Source organism: Mobula birostris, chromosome 18 (genome assembly GCF_030028105.1).
Source record: "Mobula birostris isolate sMobBir1 chromosome 18, sMobBir1.hap1, whole genome shotgun sequence".
NCBI lineage: Eukaryota > Metazoa > Chordata > Chondrichthyes > Myliobatiformes > Myliobatidae > Mobula > Mobula birostris.
Genome location: NC_092387.1, coordinates 63,337,407 through 63,352,652, shown reverse-complemented (window position 1 = coordinate 63,352,652; position 15,246 = coordinate 63,337,407). Strand labels below are relative to the sequence as shown.

The window sequence follows — 15,246 nt, the reverse complement described above, 5'->3', positions numbered from 1 at the left end:
TCCTTCCTGATGGCAGCAGCAAGAAGAGAGCGTGGTCTGGATCATTGGGGTCCTTGAAGGTAGATGCTGCTCTTCTGAAAAAGTGCTCCTTGGAGATTTGTTTAATGGTGGGGAGGGCTTTACCTGAGATGGGCTGAGCTGTACCCACTGCTGTTTGTAAGCTTTTCCATTCAAGAATATTGGTGTTTTCATACCAGGCCGTGAGGCATCCAGTCAATATATTCTCCACTGTGCATCTATTGACGTTTCTCAGTTTTAGATGATATGTCAAATCTTTACAAACTTCTCAGAGAGTAGAGGCACTACCATGCTTTCTTTGTAATGGCAGTTACATGCTCGACCCTGGACAGATCCTCTGAAATGATAATGCTAAGGAATTTAAGGTTGCTGACCTTCTCCACCTCTGATCCCCTGATGAGGACTGGCTCATGGACCTCTAGTTTCCTATTCCTGTAGTCAACAATCAGTTTTCTTGGTTTTGCTGATGTTAAGTGAGAGGTGGTTGTTGTAGCACCACTCAGCCAGATTTTCAGTCTTCCTGCTATATGCTGATTCGTCACTACCTTTGACAGGAGCTTAAATGTGGTATTGGAGCTGTGCTTATCCTCACAGTTTTAAGTATAAAGTGAGTCGAACAGGGAACTAAGCACACAGTCTTGTCATCTACCTGTGCAGATGGTGATTGTGGAGGAGATGTTGTTGCCAATCCAAACTGACTGGAGTCTGCCAGTGAGGAAATCTAGGCTTCAGTTGCACATAGCAGGCCAGGCAGCATCTGTAGGAAGAGGTGCAGTCGACGTTTCAGGCCGAGACCCTTGACGAAGGGTCTCGGCCTGAAACGTCGACTGCACCTCTTCCTACAGATGCTGCCTGGCCTGCTGCGTTCACCAGCAACTTTGATGTGTGTTGCTTGAATTTCCAGCATCTGCAGAATTCCTGTTGTTTCAGTTGCACAAAGAGGTATTGAGGCCAAGGTCTTGAAGCTTACTGACACCCTGGACTACTGTTACACCATTATCAAGAATGTCTGTTGTGCTATCCCACCCCTCACTTTGGGAAGTCTGATCACCTGGCTGTACTTCTACTCCCTGAGTATAGGCAGAGATTGAAGACTGCAGCACCAGTAGTGAGCACCAAGAAGGTTTGGACAAGAGAAGCACAGGAGCATCTACAGGACTGCTTTGAATAAGTGGACTAGGCTTCATCTTTGAACCTGAATGAGTGCTGCAGTTGTTACCGACTTCATTAAAACCTGTGTGGATGAGTATGTACCTACAAAGACTTACTGTACATTCCTAAACCAAAAGCCGTGGATGAACCAGGAGGTACGTCCTCTGCTGAAAGTTAGATCTGTGGCATTCAAGTCTGGCGACCCAGGCCTGTGCCAGAAAACCAGGTATGATTTGTGGAAGGCTGCTTCAAGGGTGAAGAGACACTTTCAAATGAGGTTGGAGGCAACAACCTCCAATGGATGTACGACAACTCTGACAGGGGTTGCAAGACATTACTTCCTCCAAAGCGAAACCCAATAGCATGAATGTCAGCGATGCTTCACTACCGGATGAGCTTAATTCCTTCTATACACGCTTTGAAAGGGAGAATATAACTGCAGCTGTGAAGATCCCTGCTGCACCTGATGACCTTGTGCTCTCTGTCTCAGAGGCTGATGTTAGGCTACCTTTAAAGAAAGTGAACCCTCGCAAGGCAGAAGGTCCCAATGGAATACTTGGTAAGGCTCGGTAAACCTGTGCCAACCAACTGGCGGGAGTATTCAAGGACATTTTCAACCTCTCACTGCTACGGGCGGAAGTTCCCACTTGCCTCAAAAAGGCAACAATTATGCCTAAGAAGAATAATGTGAGCTGCCTTAATGACTATCACCCGGTAGCACTCACATCGACAGTGATGAAATACTTTGAGAGGTTGGTCATGACTAGACTGAACTCCTGCCTCAGCAAGGACCTGGACCCACTGCAATTTGTCTATCGTCACAGCAAGTCAACGGCAGATGCAATCTCAATGGCTCTTCACAAGGCTTTAGACCACCTGGACAACACAAACACCTATGTCAGGATGCTGTTCATCGACTATAGCTCAGCATTTAATATCATTATTCCCACAGTCCTGTTTGAGAAGTTACAGAACCTGGGCCTCTGTTCCTCCCTCTGCAATTTGATCCTCGACTTCCTAACTGGAAGACCACAATCTGTGTGGATTGGTGATAACATCTCCTCGCTGACTGGCAACACTGGTACACCTCAGGGGTCTGTGCTTAGCCCACTGCTCTCTCTCTATACTCATGACTGTGTGGATAGGCATAGCTCAAATACCATCTATAAATTTGCTGATGATACAACCATTGTTGGTAGAATCTCAGGAGGTGACGAGAGGGCGTACAGGAGCAGGATATGCCAACTGGTGGAGTAGTGTCGCAGCAACAACCTGGACTCAGCATCAGTAAGATGAAAGAGCTAATTATGGACTTCTGGAAGGGTAAGACAAAGGAACACATACCAATCCTTGTAGAGGGATCAAAAGTGGAGAGAGTGAACAGTTTCAAGTTCCTGGGTGTCAAGATCTCTGCAGATCTAACCTGGTCTCAACATATCGATGCAGTTATAAAGGAAGCAAGACATTGGCTAACCTCATTAGGATTTTGAAGAGATTTGGTCTGTCAACAATTACACTCAAAAACTTCTATAGATGTACTGTGGAGAGCATTCTGACAGGCTGCATCACTGTCTGGTATGGAGGGGCTACTGTACAGGACCAAAAGAAATTGCAAGGGTTGTATATTTATTCGGCTCCATCTTGGGCACTAGCCTACAAAGTACCCAGGACATCTTTAGAGAGCGGTGTCTCAGAAAGGCAGCGTCCATTATTAAGGACCTCCAGCACCCAGGGCATGCCCTTTTCTCACTGTTACCATCAGGTAGGAGGTACAGAAGCCTGAAGGCACACACCCAGCGATTCAGGAACAGCTTCTTTCCTTCTGCCATCCAATTCCTAAATGGACATTGAACCCTTGGACACTACCTCACTTTTTAAATATTTATTATTTCTGTTTTTTGCACTATTTTTAATCTATTCAATGTATGTATACTGTAATTGATTTATTTTTTTTACTTCTATGTTATGTATTGCATTGAACTGCTGCTACTAAGTTAACAAATTTCACGTCACATGCCAGTGATAATAAATCTGATTCTGAGTTTTCTGAGATGATCGTATTGAATGTCAAGCTGTGGTGGTCAAGGAAGAGCATCCTGATGTATGCACCTTCACTGTCCTGATATACCAGGGTTGAGCGAAGAGGCAATAAAATGGCATCTACTGTCAATCTATTGTGATAGTAGGCAAATTGGAGCAGGTCCAAGTCACTCCTCAGGCAGGATTTGGTTCAACACCAGCCTCTCAAAATTCCTCATCACTGTGGATGTAAGTGCTACTAGGCGATAGTCATTAAGGCAGGTTACCGCGTTCTTCTTGGGCACCGGTATAATTGAAGCCTGCTTGAAGCAGCTGAGTACCTCAGACTGCTGAAAGGAGAGATTAAAGATATCAGTGAACACTCCAGCCAATTGATCAGTGCAAGTGGTCAGTACTCAGCCAGCTACCCCATCTGGGCCACATGCTTTCCGTGAGTTCACTCTCCTGAAGGCTGCACTCGCATCGGTCTCAGAGGTTGAAATCACACAGTCATCAGGGGCTGTGAGAGCTCATGAAGGTGCCTCCATGTTTTGTCAGACATAAAAAGCATTGGGTTCGTCTGAGAGCGAATCCTTGTTGCCTCATGCGGTATACTGCTTGGTTTTACTTTGAAGCAGGTGATAACAATCAGATCCTGCCGTAGCTGTCGATCATCCTTCAGTGATTCCGGTTTGGTTGGGAATTGCCCCTTCACAAGTGAGATGGTTTTTTCAGTGCTGAGGTGTATTGTCTAAACGGCAAGCCTGTTGGCAGCAGTGTACTGTGTTACTAAGGACTTTCTTAACCACAACATCTGACTAATGACTGGCAAAGGTGACAAAAACAGTTCAGTGTTCCCTTTGCCAATCTTGGACACAAGATATTCGGGAGATGCTGGAAATCTTGAGCAACACACACAAGATCTTATTGAAACCTGTTGGATATTTAAAAAACTGGGAAGGGGGTCTCATTGAAACCCATTGAATATTGAAAGGCCTAGATAGAGTGGATGTAAATCAGCCATGATGGAATGGCAGAGCAGACTCAATGGGCCAAATGGTCTAATTCTGGTCTAAAATGCTGGAGGAACTCATCAAGTCAGGCAGCATCTATGATGAAGTGTCGACTGTTTATCCCCCCCCCCCCCCAATAGATGCTGCCTGACCAGTTGAGTTTCTCCAGCATTTTATGCACGTTGTTGGGAAAGTTGCATGTAGTTGGCAGCAGTACTTTGACTCAACAGTAGAGGGAACTGTAGTAAGCATTTTCTAACAGCAGTCTATTTTCAATAGTCTTAAATCATAAAAGCTTGGCTAAATAATTATGGCTTTAAACACACAGACTTTTGAATATACTGTGTTTTTTGACTGTTGTAAGCCTCTTGCTATTTCATCTTGATGGTCAGGAATCAGATGCGGTGTTGAAGATTGTACAGTAGTTGTCAGTAATTTGACTACTTTGTGATTGCAGCATGGAGCTTCATTTTAATTTGATTTGCTTATTATCATTCACTTAAAAGCAGACTATCACAGAATGATTGAGGTTGCCAATTATGTTTTTATTTTTTTCCTTAGTGCTCAAACTGAAGAAAATTTTATAGCTGGATCACTAGAGAACATCCTGAGGGAAAATTACAATTTGATATCAACTGCTCTAAGAGAAAGCGGCAGCTCTTTCATTTTACAGACAGATGGTGTTTACATTTGGAGTTGTATTGTTTTACATTGTTTTGAGCAACTCAAAACTAACAGGGTTACAAAACTGTAATCTAATCTCAAGCTTCAAACTAGATGATGACTAGCAATAACACCTCCACATTTCGTGGTTAATATCAGAATCTCAGGATTAAATTACATCAATTTTACTTGTTAATACTAATCATCGATGATTTTTTTTCATGATTTTGAATGTTTTTCCAGCAAAGACCTATTTTTGATGGCATTCATTTATTTGAGGTCAGTTCAAAGATAAAGTGGAGAATAGCTGGCATCTCTTGTGATTTAATAAAGGATACACAGTCAGGGTGATTCATCCTGGTGACTGGACTTCTGAGAATTCAGGGTAAAATTGAATTAGACAGCAGTGTATCTTTAAACCATTTAAAAAATGCTGTTTACATTGTAATACCTGCAGGTATTTATTCCTTATCCATACTTTAACCTGTAAAGAATTTTATATAATTCTTTGTAATTGTTCTATGTCGCACCAACACGTCACAGCAAATTCCTAACAATGTAACTGCATATGACAAAATAAAGTTGATCCTTGCAATTGACCCTTAATTGTGAACGTTTGCCCACAATTAGTGGTTTCTGGAGGTGATGACTTCAGAGGGTTTTTAGTCACAATATAGCTATCTCCCATCATAAAGTCTACAGGAGATCTTGTAAATTATGTGGTTTGAAATACAAGACAATTTAAAAAAATTTTTTGAATGATATTTCAAATTAGTTAAATTCAATGTTTCTAACTTTTATGTTTTTTTTATAAAAAATGTTTATTTTAAAGATTAATATCAGCTTTTTACTCCCATTTTGTTAACAATGAAATTTCCTCAGCCTTTTCGTTCCTAGACAGTTTAATGAGATCACTTTGATGTCACAGATTCCTTGGTCCTAGTGTTTAATTGGAAATCCTGTACCATGGAGCCAGGGTGTTTCGTACAGTCCTTGTCCTGTACTATTTCCTGGAAAATCCCGGCCATTATTTAACATTATTTATTGAGCTGTATGGGAAGGGCCAGATGAGATGCAGCATACAGTCCACTGTATAACAACATCATAATTCTTCTGTTGAAAAGTAAAATTATAGTGAATGGAAGGCAGTTGTTATAAATTTTGTACATAAATCCATCTTTCTCACCACAATGGGGATAACAAGCTTGATTGACAAGGGCATTATTCATTCTGCATTGTCACTGTAGATGGGCATTAATAAAATGGCATCAAGCGAAGAAATTTGTGTTATTTGACTGAATGGAAGTGGCATCAAAGAAAACTAAAATGATAGTTGGTGCAGTTTAGGATTTTGTGCTGATCAAAAGCTTAAAATGATTTTGTATTTGTCTCTTCCATTTTGCTTCAGTTGATATGATCAATATCAATACTGTTACTATTCTTCTATCAATATTGCTGTATTAATCAGAATTAGGTTTATTATCTCTGACATATCACATGAAAATTGCTTTTGACAACCATACAAAATTAGAGTACTATAAATAAACAAAAAAAAAGTGCAAAAGAGGAACAGCGAGCTAGTGTTCAATGTATCCAAAACTTGTACCTATTTGTAACATTTGAGTTAGTTAATTAGTTAAAGTGGACTGATCTGCAGATTTGCAAAAGGAGTGGTTATAACAAGGGAGACACTTCTTCGTTGATGTTTGAGGGAATCAGTTGCTGAAAGTGAGTGATGTAAGTAATGTCCAGCCACCCTACTTGGATTTGACTATGAGACATAGAAGCAGAATTAGATCATTCAGCCTATTGAGTCTGTTCCACCCAGTGATCATGGCCGATTTGCTTCGTCTTCACGTGCTCTAGCAACCATGGTCTCTAGACGATCTTGCATCATAATCAACATTCACCAGTTAAAAGCAAAAGCTGTGAATCAATTGAACCAGTATTAAGGTGGTTCATTAACTTTAAAATGCAGCCAACATTCCCTCTATTTTTTTAATAGCTATGCGGACCAACCATTGCTCTGAACAGGAAATTTTTAAGCAGCCTTAAAACTATGCAGCACTTTAAATGTTTTGTTTCTGTAATATGTATACTATGAATATTTAGAAGGAAAAATGTCATTTTTTATTAATTGAAGGGTAGAATGAAAATACCGTACAACAAAGAAAATCTTTGTTTCGTAAACTTTTTCTAGCAACGTCCAATTCTAGCTGCATGGCAATAAAGGCAATGTGCTCTCATTCCTTTATCCTTGTATTTATACATTTATTTTGATTTTCTATTTAAAGGAATTTCCAGTATCTAGGTTGACTTATTTCAACAAGTGATGGAATAATTCTACTCTGCTCTGACTTTAAATTTCTGATATTTCAAAATTAAATCACTGATCTTCTTGGATTTTAAAAGAATTATAATTTGTTACAGCCAATCTTTCCATTTTTTTAGGCACAGAGCAGTACAGCATCTATGAAGGCTATGCAGATACATACAGATGGGTCAGGAGCTGCAATGATCAGACTCCCAGGTATTATTTGAAGAATATTTAGCTTGCAATGAAGAAATTATGTCTCTTTTTCAAAAACAGAATCTTGCTTTCTTTAGAGTGCAAGATAATAGAGGAATGATGTGTATTAAATGGGTACATTTCCAGGTAACATCGCAGCTACTCAATTAGAAGCTGGAGTTTCAGACCATTGGCCCTGAGATGAATTTCAAAGTTCAGATGTTCAAAGTAAATTTATTATCAAACTGCATAAATGTCACCATGTACAACCCTAAGATTCATTTTCTTGCAGGCATTCACAAATAAGTTCCAGAAACATAACAGAATCAATGAAGACCGCACCTGACAGGATGAACAAACAGCCAATTGGCAAAAGACAACAAACTGATCCCCCCCGTGCTCGTGCTGGAGAAGAGCTGCAGGAGCTGTACGGCTCAATCTGCAGCCTTGAAGTCACTCACCCTGATGGTGGTTTCATTGTTGTTGGTGACTTCAATTATGCCAACTTAAAAACAGTCCTGCCAAAGCTCTACCAGCATGTCAACTTTGCAACCAGAGCAGTGAATGTATTAGACCTGGTCTATATATTGACGAGTAATAATGGAACAGGGAGGAATGCTATTCTCAGACTTGTAACTTTGTCAGGTCTCGGAGATCAGTCTCCAGATGTGTATCTGCAGTCATCTGACATACATTTTCAGGCCTTCTGCACTTTGCTCAAACACTCAGAAGCCCTAGTTGTTAGGAATGCAGGAACAGGTCAAAGTGTAATATTATCAGCAAGTGGCTGCCCTTGGACGATAGCCTTCCCTCCTTGAAGAAAGTGAAGTGCCAGACTACATTCTGTTGTGCTCAGATCTCAGTACTGAACATCCAGCCAGATTACCTTTGGCTTCTTTCCCTTGGCAAATGCAAGGGAGACATGGTCCAAGTGGAGAAGACGAAAAAGGTTCCATTCCCTTGAGACCCAGGCTGGAAGATTCATTTAAATCACACAAAGTTCACTCCAAATGGTGAAGAGACCCTATGGAGAAATGTTCCTTGATACTTTACACAAGCTAAATTAGAGAAAAAAAAAACAAGATTTTATAGATGCTGGAAATCCAGAGTAACACACACAAAATGCTGGGGGAGCTCAGCAGGTCAGGCAGCCTCTATGGAGAGGAAAAGGAGCTGATGTTCTGGGCTGAGATCCTTCACCAGGACCCTTCATAAACTAAAGAAAATTGAATTGGTAGTGTCATGATTAAGCAAGAGGCATGATCTAATCTACATCAGAGTTAAAAATGCAGGTTCATTTGTAAAATTATTTCACCATGTTGAAACAACATCTTAGTTTGTTATATATGCTTTGATTATTGAAATAAAAATCTTTCAGAACCTTTGTAATGAGTTGTCATTTCCTGAATTCATGCAATGTTTCCTTGTTGTATTTAAGGTTTGAGTAGAGAAAAAATGCGTCTTCTAAAAGACTGAAATTGTCCAGATTTATATACTATATTTGGTTTCATTTCTATATTACGTAAGGAGAGTATAATTTATAAATAGCCATGTACTCTTTCAATTTACCTTTATTGAAAAGAAGACTTTCTTATTCCCTACCTTGCTCTTAGCGGCTGACTTTGATAGCTTTATGGGGGGTGGTCTCAATATTTATTCAAGATGTAGGTGCATATGAGTGGCCAGTTCAGGTTTTTTAGACAAACTCAGATTGTTCTTTTAAAAATTATTTTTTGCTTGATTTGCTTCAGGGATGCTTGGCAGAGGCACCATACAGAGATTGTAGCCATAGATGCATTGCCTTTCAGACATTATCAAGAACAATTTTCCCCTGATAATATAAAGAGAGAAATTAATAAGGTGAGTGTTTAAATCTCATTATTTTCTGTGTCTATTTTCCTTTGATAATTAAATCCTCTTTTATCTCGTATCTCCTTCGAACTCTTGAATAATCCATCCTAATGTGGGAAATTAAAATTAGAACATTTTTAAAGAATAAATCAAAATCCAGGTTTGTAAATGAGTTCTTATTATATCGGCAATTATGTTTAACTATTGCTTCAATCTGAAACTTTGTATTGTTCAGAATTAATTCAAAGCTTTTATAAGAAAAAATGTCAAAGCAGTAAAATCAATTACATCAGGACTGCCTTTACGTAAAAACCATTGCAATGTCAGTTAGAAGAATAAATGCTTAAATTGGCACTGAATTCAACTATATGTAAGAATGCAGAAAAACTGAGATGGATGGTAAATGTGTGTGCAACTTCCTGGCTAAGGGAACTTTTGGTACCAGAATATGATTAGCATTAAAAAGGTATGTCACCGCATGAGTGTTTTAATCTTGCAAATATACAGTCAGTGGCCACATTATTAGGTATACATGTACACCTCATTAATGCAGGCATCTAATTAGCCAATCAGATAGCAACTTAATGCACAAAAACATGCAGACATGGTCAAGAGGTTCAGATGTTGTTCAGACCAAACATCAGAATGGGGAAGTAATGTGATTTCGGTGACTTTGACCATGGAGTGAATGCTGGTCCGAGACAGGCTGATTTGAGTATCTCAGAAAATGCTGATCTCCTGGGATATTCATGCACAACAGGCTCTATAGCAGGAAATCCCAACCTTTTTTTATGCATGGACCAATACCATTAAGCAAGGGATCCGTGGACTCCAGGTTGGAAACCCCTCTCTAGAGTTTATAGAGAATGGTACGAAAAACAAAAAAAAAAAAATCCAATGAGCAACAATTCTGTGGTTAATGAGAGAAGTCAGAGGAGAATGGCCAGACCTGTTCAAGCTGGCAGGAAGGTGACGGTAACTCAAATAACTAGATGTTACAATGGTGTGCAGAAGAGCATCTCTAAATGCATGTCGAACCTTGAAGTGGATGGGCTACAGCAGCTGAAGACCACAAACGTACACTTAGTGGTCACTTCATTAAGTATAGCAGGTAGCTAATAAAGTGACCTTTGAGCGTGCGTCCCCATCGCAAGTGTGGGAAACCCCTTTGTATATAAAATACGCAAACAGGAGGAAATCTACAGATGCTGGAATTTCAGGCAACACACATAAAAGTTGCTGGTGAACGCAGCAGGCCAGGCAGCATCTCTAGGAAGAGGTACAGTCGACATTTTGGGCCGAGACCCTTCGTCAGGACTAACTGCCCGAAACGTCGACTGTACCTCTTCCTAGAGATGTTGCCTGGCCTGCTGTGTTCACCAGCAACTTTTATGTGTGTTGCTTGTATATGAAATAGTTTTTACAAAATATTGAGCTTGAGCTTGATTCTTGTTAGAAACAACTTGATGGCACTAAACATAATATAGAGGAGTTCAATTTGATTCATAGTTATGAATTTTTTTTATACTTTCAGCGATATAGATGTTTCTTTTTTAGAATCAGACTCAGATTTATTGTCACTGATGTGTCCTGAAATTTGCTTTTACTTATTTAGCGATGCAGCGCCAAGTAGGCCCTTCCCGCCCTTCAAGCCACGCCGCTCCAGCAATCCCATAACCTTGATTAACCATAACCTAATCCCAGGACAATTTATAATAACTAATTAATCTACCTGGTGCGTCTTTGGGCTGTGGGAGGAAACTGGAGCAGCCGGGAAAACCCAGGAGTTCCACAGGAGGACGTACGGAGACCTCTTACAGTTTAGCACTGGAATTGAACTCCAAATTTGGAATGTCCCCAGCTGTAATAGCGTCACGCTAACCGCTACACTGCTGTAGCGCTCATACCACAGTAGCATAGCGGTTTTGTGGCAGTATTACAATGTGGACAAAAATTACTTGTGTTACGAAAAAACTAAATAGTGCAAAAGAGGAAAAGCAAAGTTATGTTCACGGACCATTCAGAAATCTGATGACAGAGGGGAAGTGTTGAGCGTTGGTCTTCAGACTCCTGTTTCTCCTTCCTGTTGGTAATAACGAGGAAAGGGTATGACCTTTAGGGGATCCTTAATGGAAGAAGCTGCCTTCTTGAGTGCATTGGATCCATACTGCGGTGATGCAATCAGCCAGAATGTTCTCTGTCTCACATCTATAAATATTTGTTAGTCTTTGGTGACATACCAAATCTCTTCAAAGTCCTCATAAAATATAGCTGCTGGTTTGCCTTCTTGGTGATTGCTTCAACTTGTTGGGTTCAGGATCAATACAGTAAAGTAGAAACAAATTTCAGCTTTAAGCATCAGGATCAACAATATGTTAGAAGTTTTCCAATGGCTAGCACATATTTGTTGATATTACAAAGCAGGTTTATTAGGTTGTAATCTATCAAACTGGGATAAGTCATCTGAGACATACTAGAGCCCTTCATACATCAGGGAGATTTGATACCAATCAATCGAGCATTTCTGAATTCAGTGGTACTTGGCTTTTAAATCTCTCACTCACTGAAAAATGAAGCAACAGTGGAAATAGTGATAGAGTATAAATTGGGTAAGGAAAGTAAATTGTCAGTTGAAATGTTTGTGGCATTTTGATTGTCCAGTAGCAGCAGCAACTCTATGTAGAATGGCGTGAGCTCGGTTTAGCTGAATACTGGGGAGCTGGTGAAACAAATAAAGAATCAGATTTATGTAACTGAGATGACATGAATTTTGTTGTTTTGGGGCAGTAGTACAGTGCAAAGACATAAAATTAAGTTCAAAGTAAATTTATTATCAGAGTACATATATGTCACCATATACTGTACAACCCTCAGATTCATGTTCTTGCGTACATACACAGTAAATACAAGAAACACAATACAATCAATGAAAGACTGCACCCAACAGGATGGAAAAACACCCAATGTGCAAGGGACAGCGAACTGTGCAAATATGAAAGAGAGAATATAATAATAAGTGTGTAATAAATATCAGGAACATGAAATGAGTCCTTGAAAGTGAGTATATTGGTTGTGGGAGCAGTTCAGAGGTGGTAAAATGATAGTAAAATGACTATAAATTATCTAGATCAAGGGTTCCAGGTTGGGGACCCCTGATCTAGGTGGTCAGCACATCACGGTGGGCCCATGTGCTTGTGCCTACACTGTACTCTTCTACATTCTATTTTCCATGTCATTGTTCGCACAACAAAATTCTGAAAATCAGGATATTTCAGGAGAGAAGAATGAATTCACATTGGCTGCTCATAAGGATGGGTGGAGTTTTGTTTGTATAGATTAATAATTTTCAGGGTTTGTAGCCATACTGTTGTAGAGCCACTTAAACTGATCACAGTTCGCCCACGACACCAGACAACTGGGCTTTGGTGACCTAAAAAAATGTATACTTTGGAAGAGCAGAGATAGACCTGTGCCACAGCTCCTATTGTAGGTAACTATTATTTTGGACCAGTCTGTTAGAAGTGTGGGACAATGAGTAGTGTGAAAATTCATGCTTGATCATCCTGCATTCTCTGTTAAAATGAAAAGGAAATGTTTAACTTTTAAATTACATGGAGAATACCCTATACTACTTATCTTCTGACCCCATTCCATCCTCTGGCTGTGTATTAACTCTTTCAAAACACTCTTCAATCTCCTGGTAAGATAAAAAAAAATGGGAATGGGAGACCCTCCTTTAGTGTAATATTGTCTGGGAATGGGAGACTCTTTTAGTGTAATATTGTCTGTAATCTCTAAGAAGTTGCTTTTTTGGGGCAGAACTTCTGTAATGTAAGGTCAAAAACAAACTCAACATCCCAATACCAAATGATCGGCCAGTCTGATAATCTTAGCTGAATAAATTTTAGTAAACCACCTCCCCCCCAAGTGATTCTTTAAATAGTTCAACCAAGAAAGGTGACATGAACACTCCTGACAATACAGTAATTTTAAGTATCCCTGGAGGCATCAGTATCAAATCTCTAAAGTGGACTTAACTTTGAATAATATTGAAACAGGGTGTATTTGAACATATCCTCCACATGGCCAACCTTTCTAATCACTGAGGTCACATTCTTTCTCAAGTCTTGGCAAAGGTAGAGCCATTCATCTATACTTGCACAGTGTCTTGTTCAAAGCTTTCCAATTCACCTTTCATTGGAACTACCAAACTCACAGCAATCAACCTCAGTCTTTGTACCCCTGTATGACTGTGGCTTTTATCATTACAGTTGTGTTTAGGGTGCAGTTTTTGACAACTTAAGGGGAAAATAATTTAGAGAAATAGAGAAAATTGTTGAGTTTCTTATTTTACTTTAAATGCAGACACTCTGCCTTGGCTGTATACAAGATTAAAGGTCATTTTATTGTCATTCTACGGTACACAAGTGAAAAGAGGAACAAATTGATCCAATGCAGTATAAAAATACAGTGTGCATAAAACAATACAACACAACATACAATTAACTGTTGACTGTGGTCATATATACATAAACACAAGAGATTCTGTAGATGTTGGAAATCCAGGGTAACTCGTACAAAATGCCAGAGGATCTCAGAAGGTCAGGCAGCATCTGTGGAAAAGGATAAACAGACGATGTTTCAGGCCAAAATGTCGACAGTTTATTCCTTTCTATAGATGCTGCCTGACCTGCTGAGTTCCTCCAGCTTGTATACAGAGACTAATTTTATGTACATAAAGTGGCAAGCAAGGATTAGAATGGCAAGTTCTAGCTTCAGACACTTAAGAGAATAAATTGACTTTTCTACCGATTCTGCACTCAGGAGTTTCCCAGTTTCCTTAAGCTGGGCAGATAGGTAAACTCCAGTCCCCTGGTGTAATTGGAGTTTAAAGTTGGATTTTTATTGTTCACCAATGCGTTACAATACGCATGGAGCTGATTAAAAAGCCAGTACTTGGCGTTCTCACAAAAGATAAATTCAAATATTGATTAAAATTTCTTTGACTACTGAATGAATAAATATATAAACAATTATTTAATAGCTGACCTGATAATGAAGGTTAATTGCTTAACAATGCAATAATAAGTAATCAACAACAGCTGTAAACTTACAATTAAGCAATGAGATCTAGTAGCAAGAAATAAAGTAGCAAACCAAATAAGAGGGGACTTGATACCACCAGTAAAGTTTTTTTTTGTCTGGGAATAGCTTTCCAGTAAGAGTATCATCATTACTCCATGCCTGCGTATGTTGGGAATTTTAAGATAGGAGAATTACATCACTCCAATAATCTGCCCAATCGCACAGTCAAATGCTTCATGCCCTCCTTATTCCAATTTCTCCATGTAATTTGCTTACATGCCAAGAGAAACGAAGATGTGTATTTAACGGCATGTTCTGCTCATCACTGGAAAAAGAGGTTATATTTTAGCAATTATGAAGGCAGTGTTGCTTCATTTTCTGTTTTCTATGATGCACAATCTGGACTAGCCTGCCTGCTTCACTTGATTCAGAAATGATTGGAAAAAAATACATCAGGTACACTCTTCAATTCAATTTCCTCTTCCATCAAAATCGAAATTTGAAGCTACATTCTCATAAATATATTACAGTTGTCACAGTAATGTCAGGGAGATGTCAAATGAGCTTTACTGTAATGTTAACTTGTACAACTCTAGTTAAATTTACCCAGAATATATAATGTGTGATATCCACATGAGGTTTCACCTCACTCTGCTGTTGAGTACTTTGTTTCTTTATCATGAATTGTTAGAAGACACCGAGAAGAGCATCCTATTATATTTCTCCAAATGCAGCACTATGAATTTTATGATCAATGCAGCACTATGAAGTTTATGATCAAAAGGTCATAAGACTTAGAAGCAGATTAGGCCATTTGGCCCATCGAGTCTGCTCCACCATTTACTATCTCTCTCAACCCCATTCTCCTGCCATCTCCCCATAACCTTTTAAGTCCTTACTAGTCAAGAACCTATCAACCTCCAGTTTAAATGTACC

General features: G+C 39.4%; 1 protein-coding gene across 2 annotated transcripts in view; it reads left to right on the top strand.

The window, feature by feature from the left end:
- Positions 1-15,246, top strand: part of parga (poly (ADP-ribose) glycohydrolase a) — a 184,294-nt gene that overhangs the window by 147,641 nt on the left and 21,407 nt on the right. For both annotated transcript variants that reach the window (XM_072282825.1, XM_072282824.1), the window contains exons 14-15: positions 7,317-7,395; positions 9,126-9,234. In XM_072282825.1, coding sequence (XP_072138926.1) covers positions 7,317-7,395; positions 9,126-9,234 — 188 coding nt within the window. The remainder of the gene's footprint in view (positions 1-7,316; positions 7,396-9,125; positions 9,235-15,246) is intronic.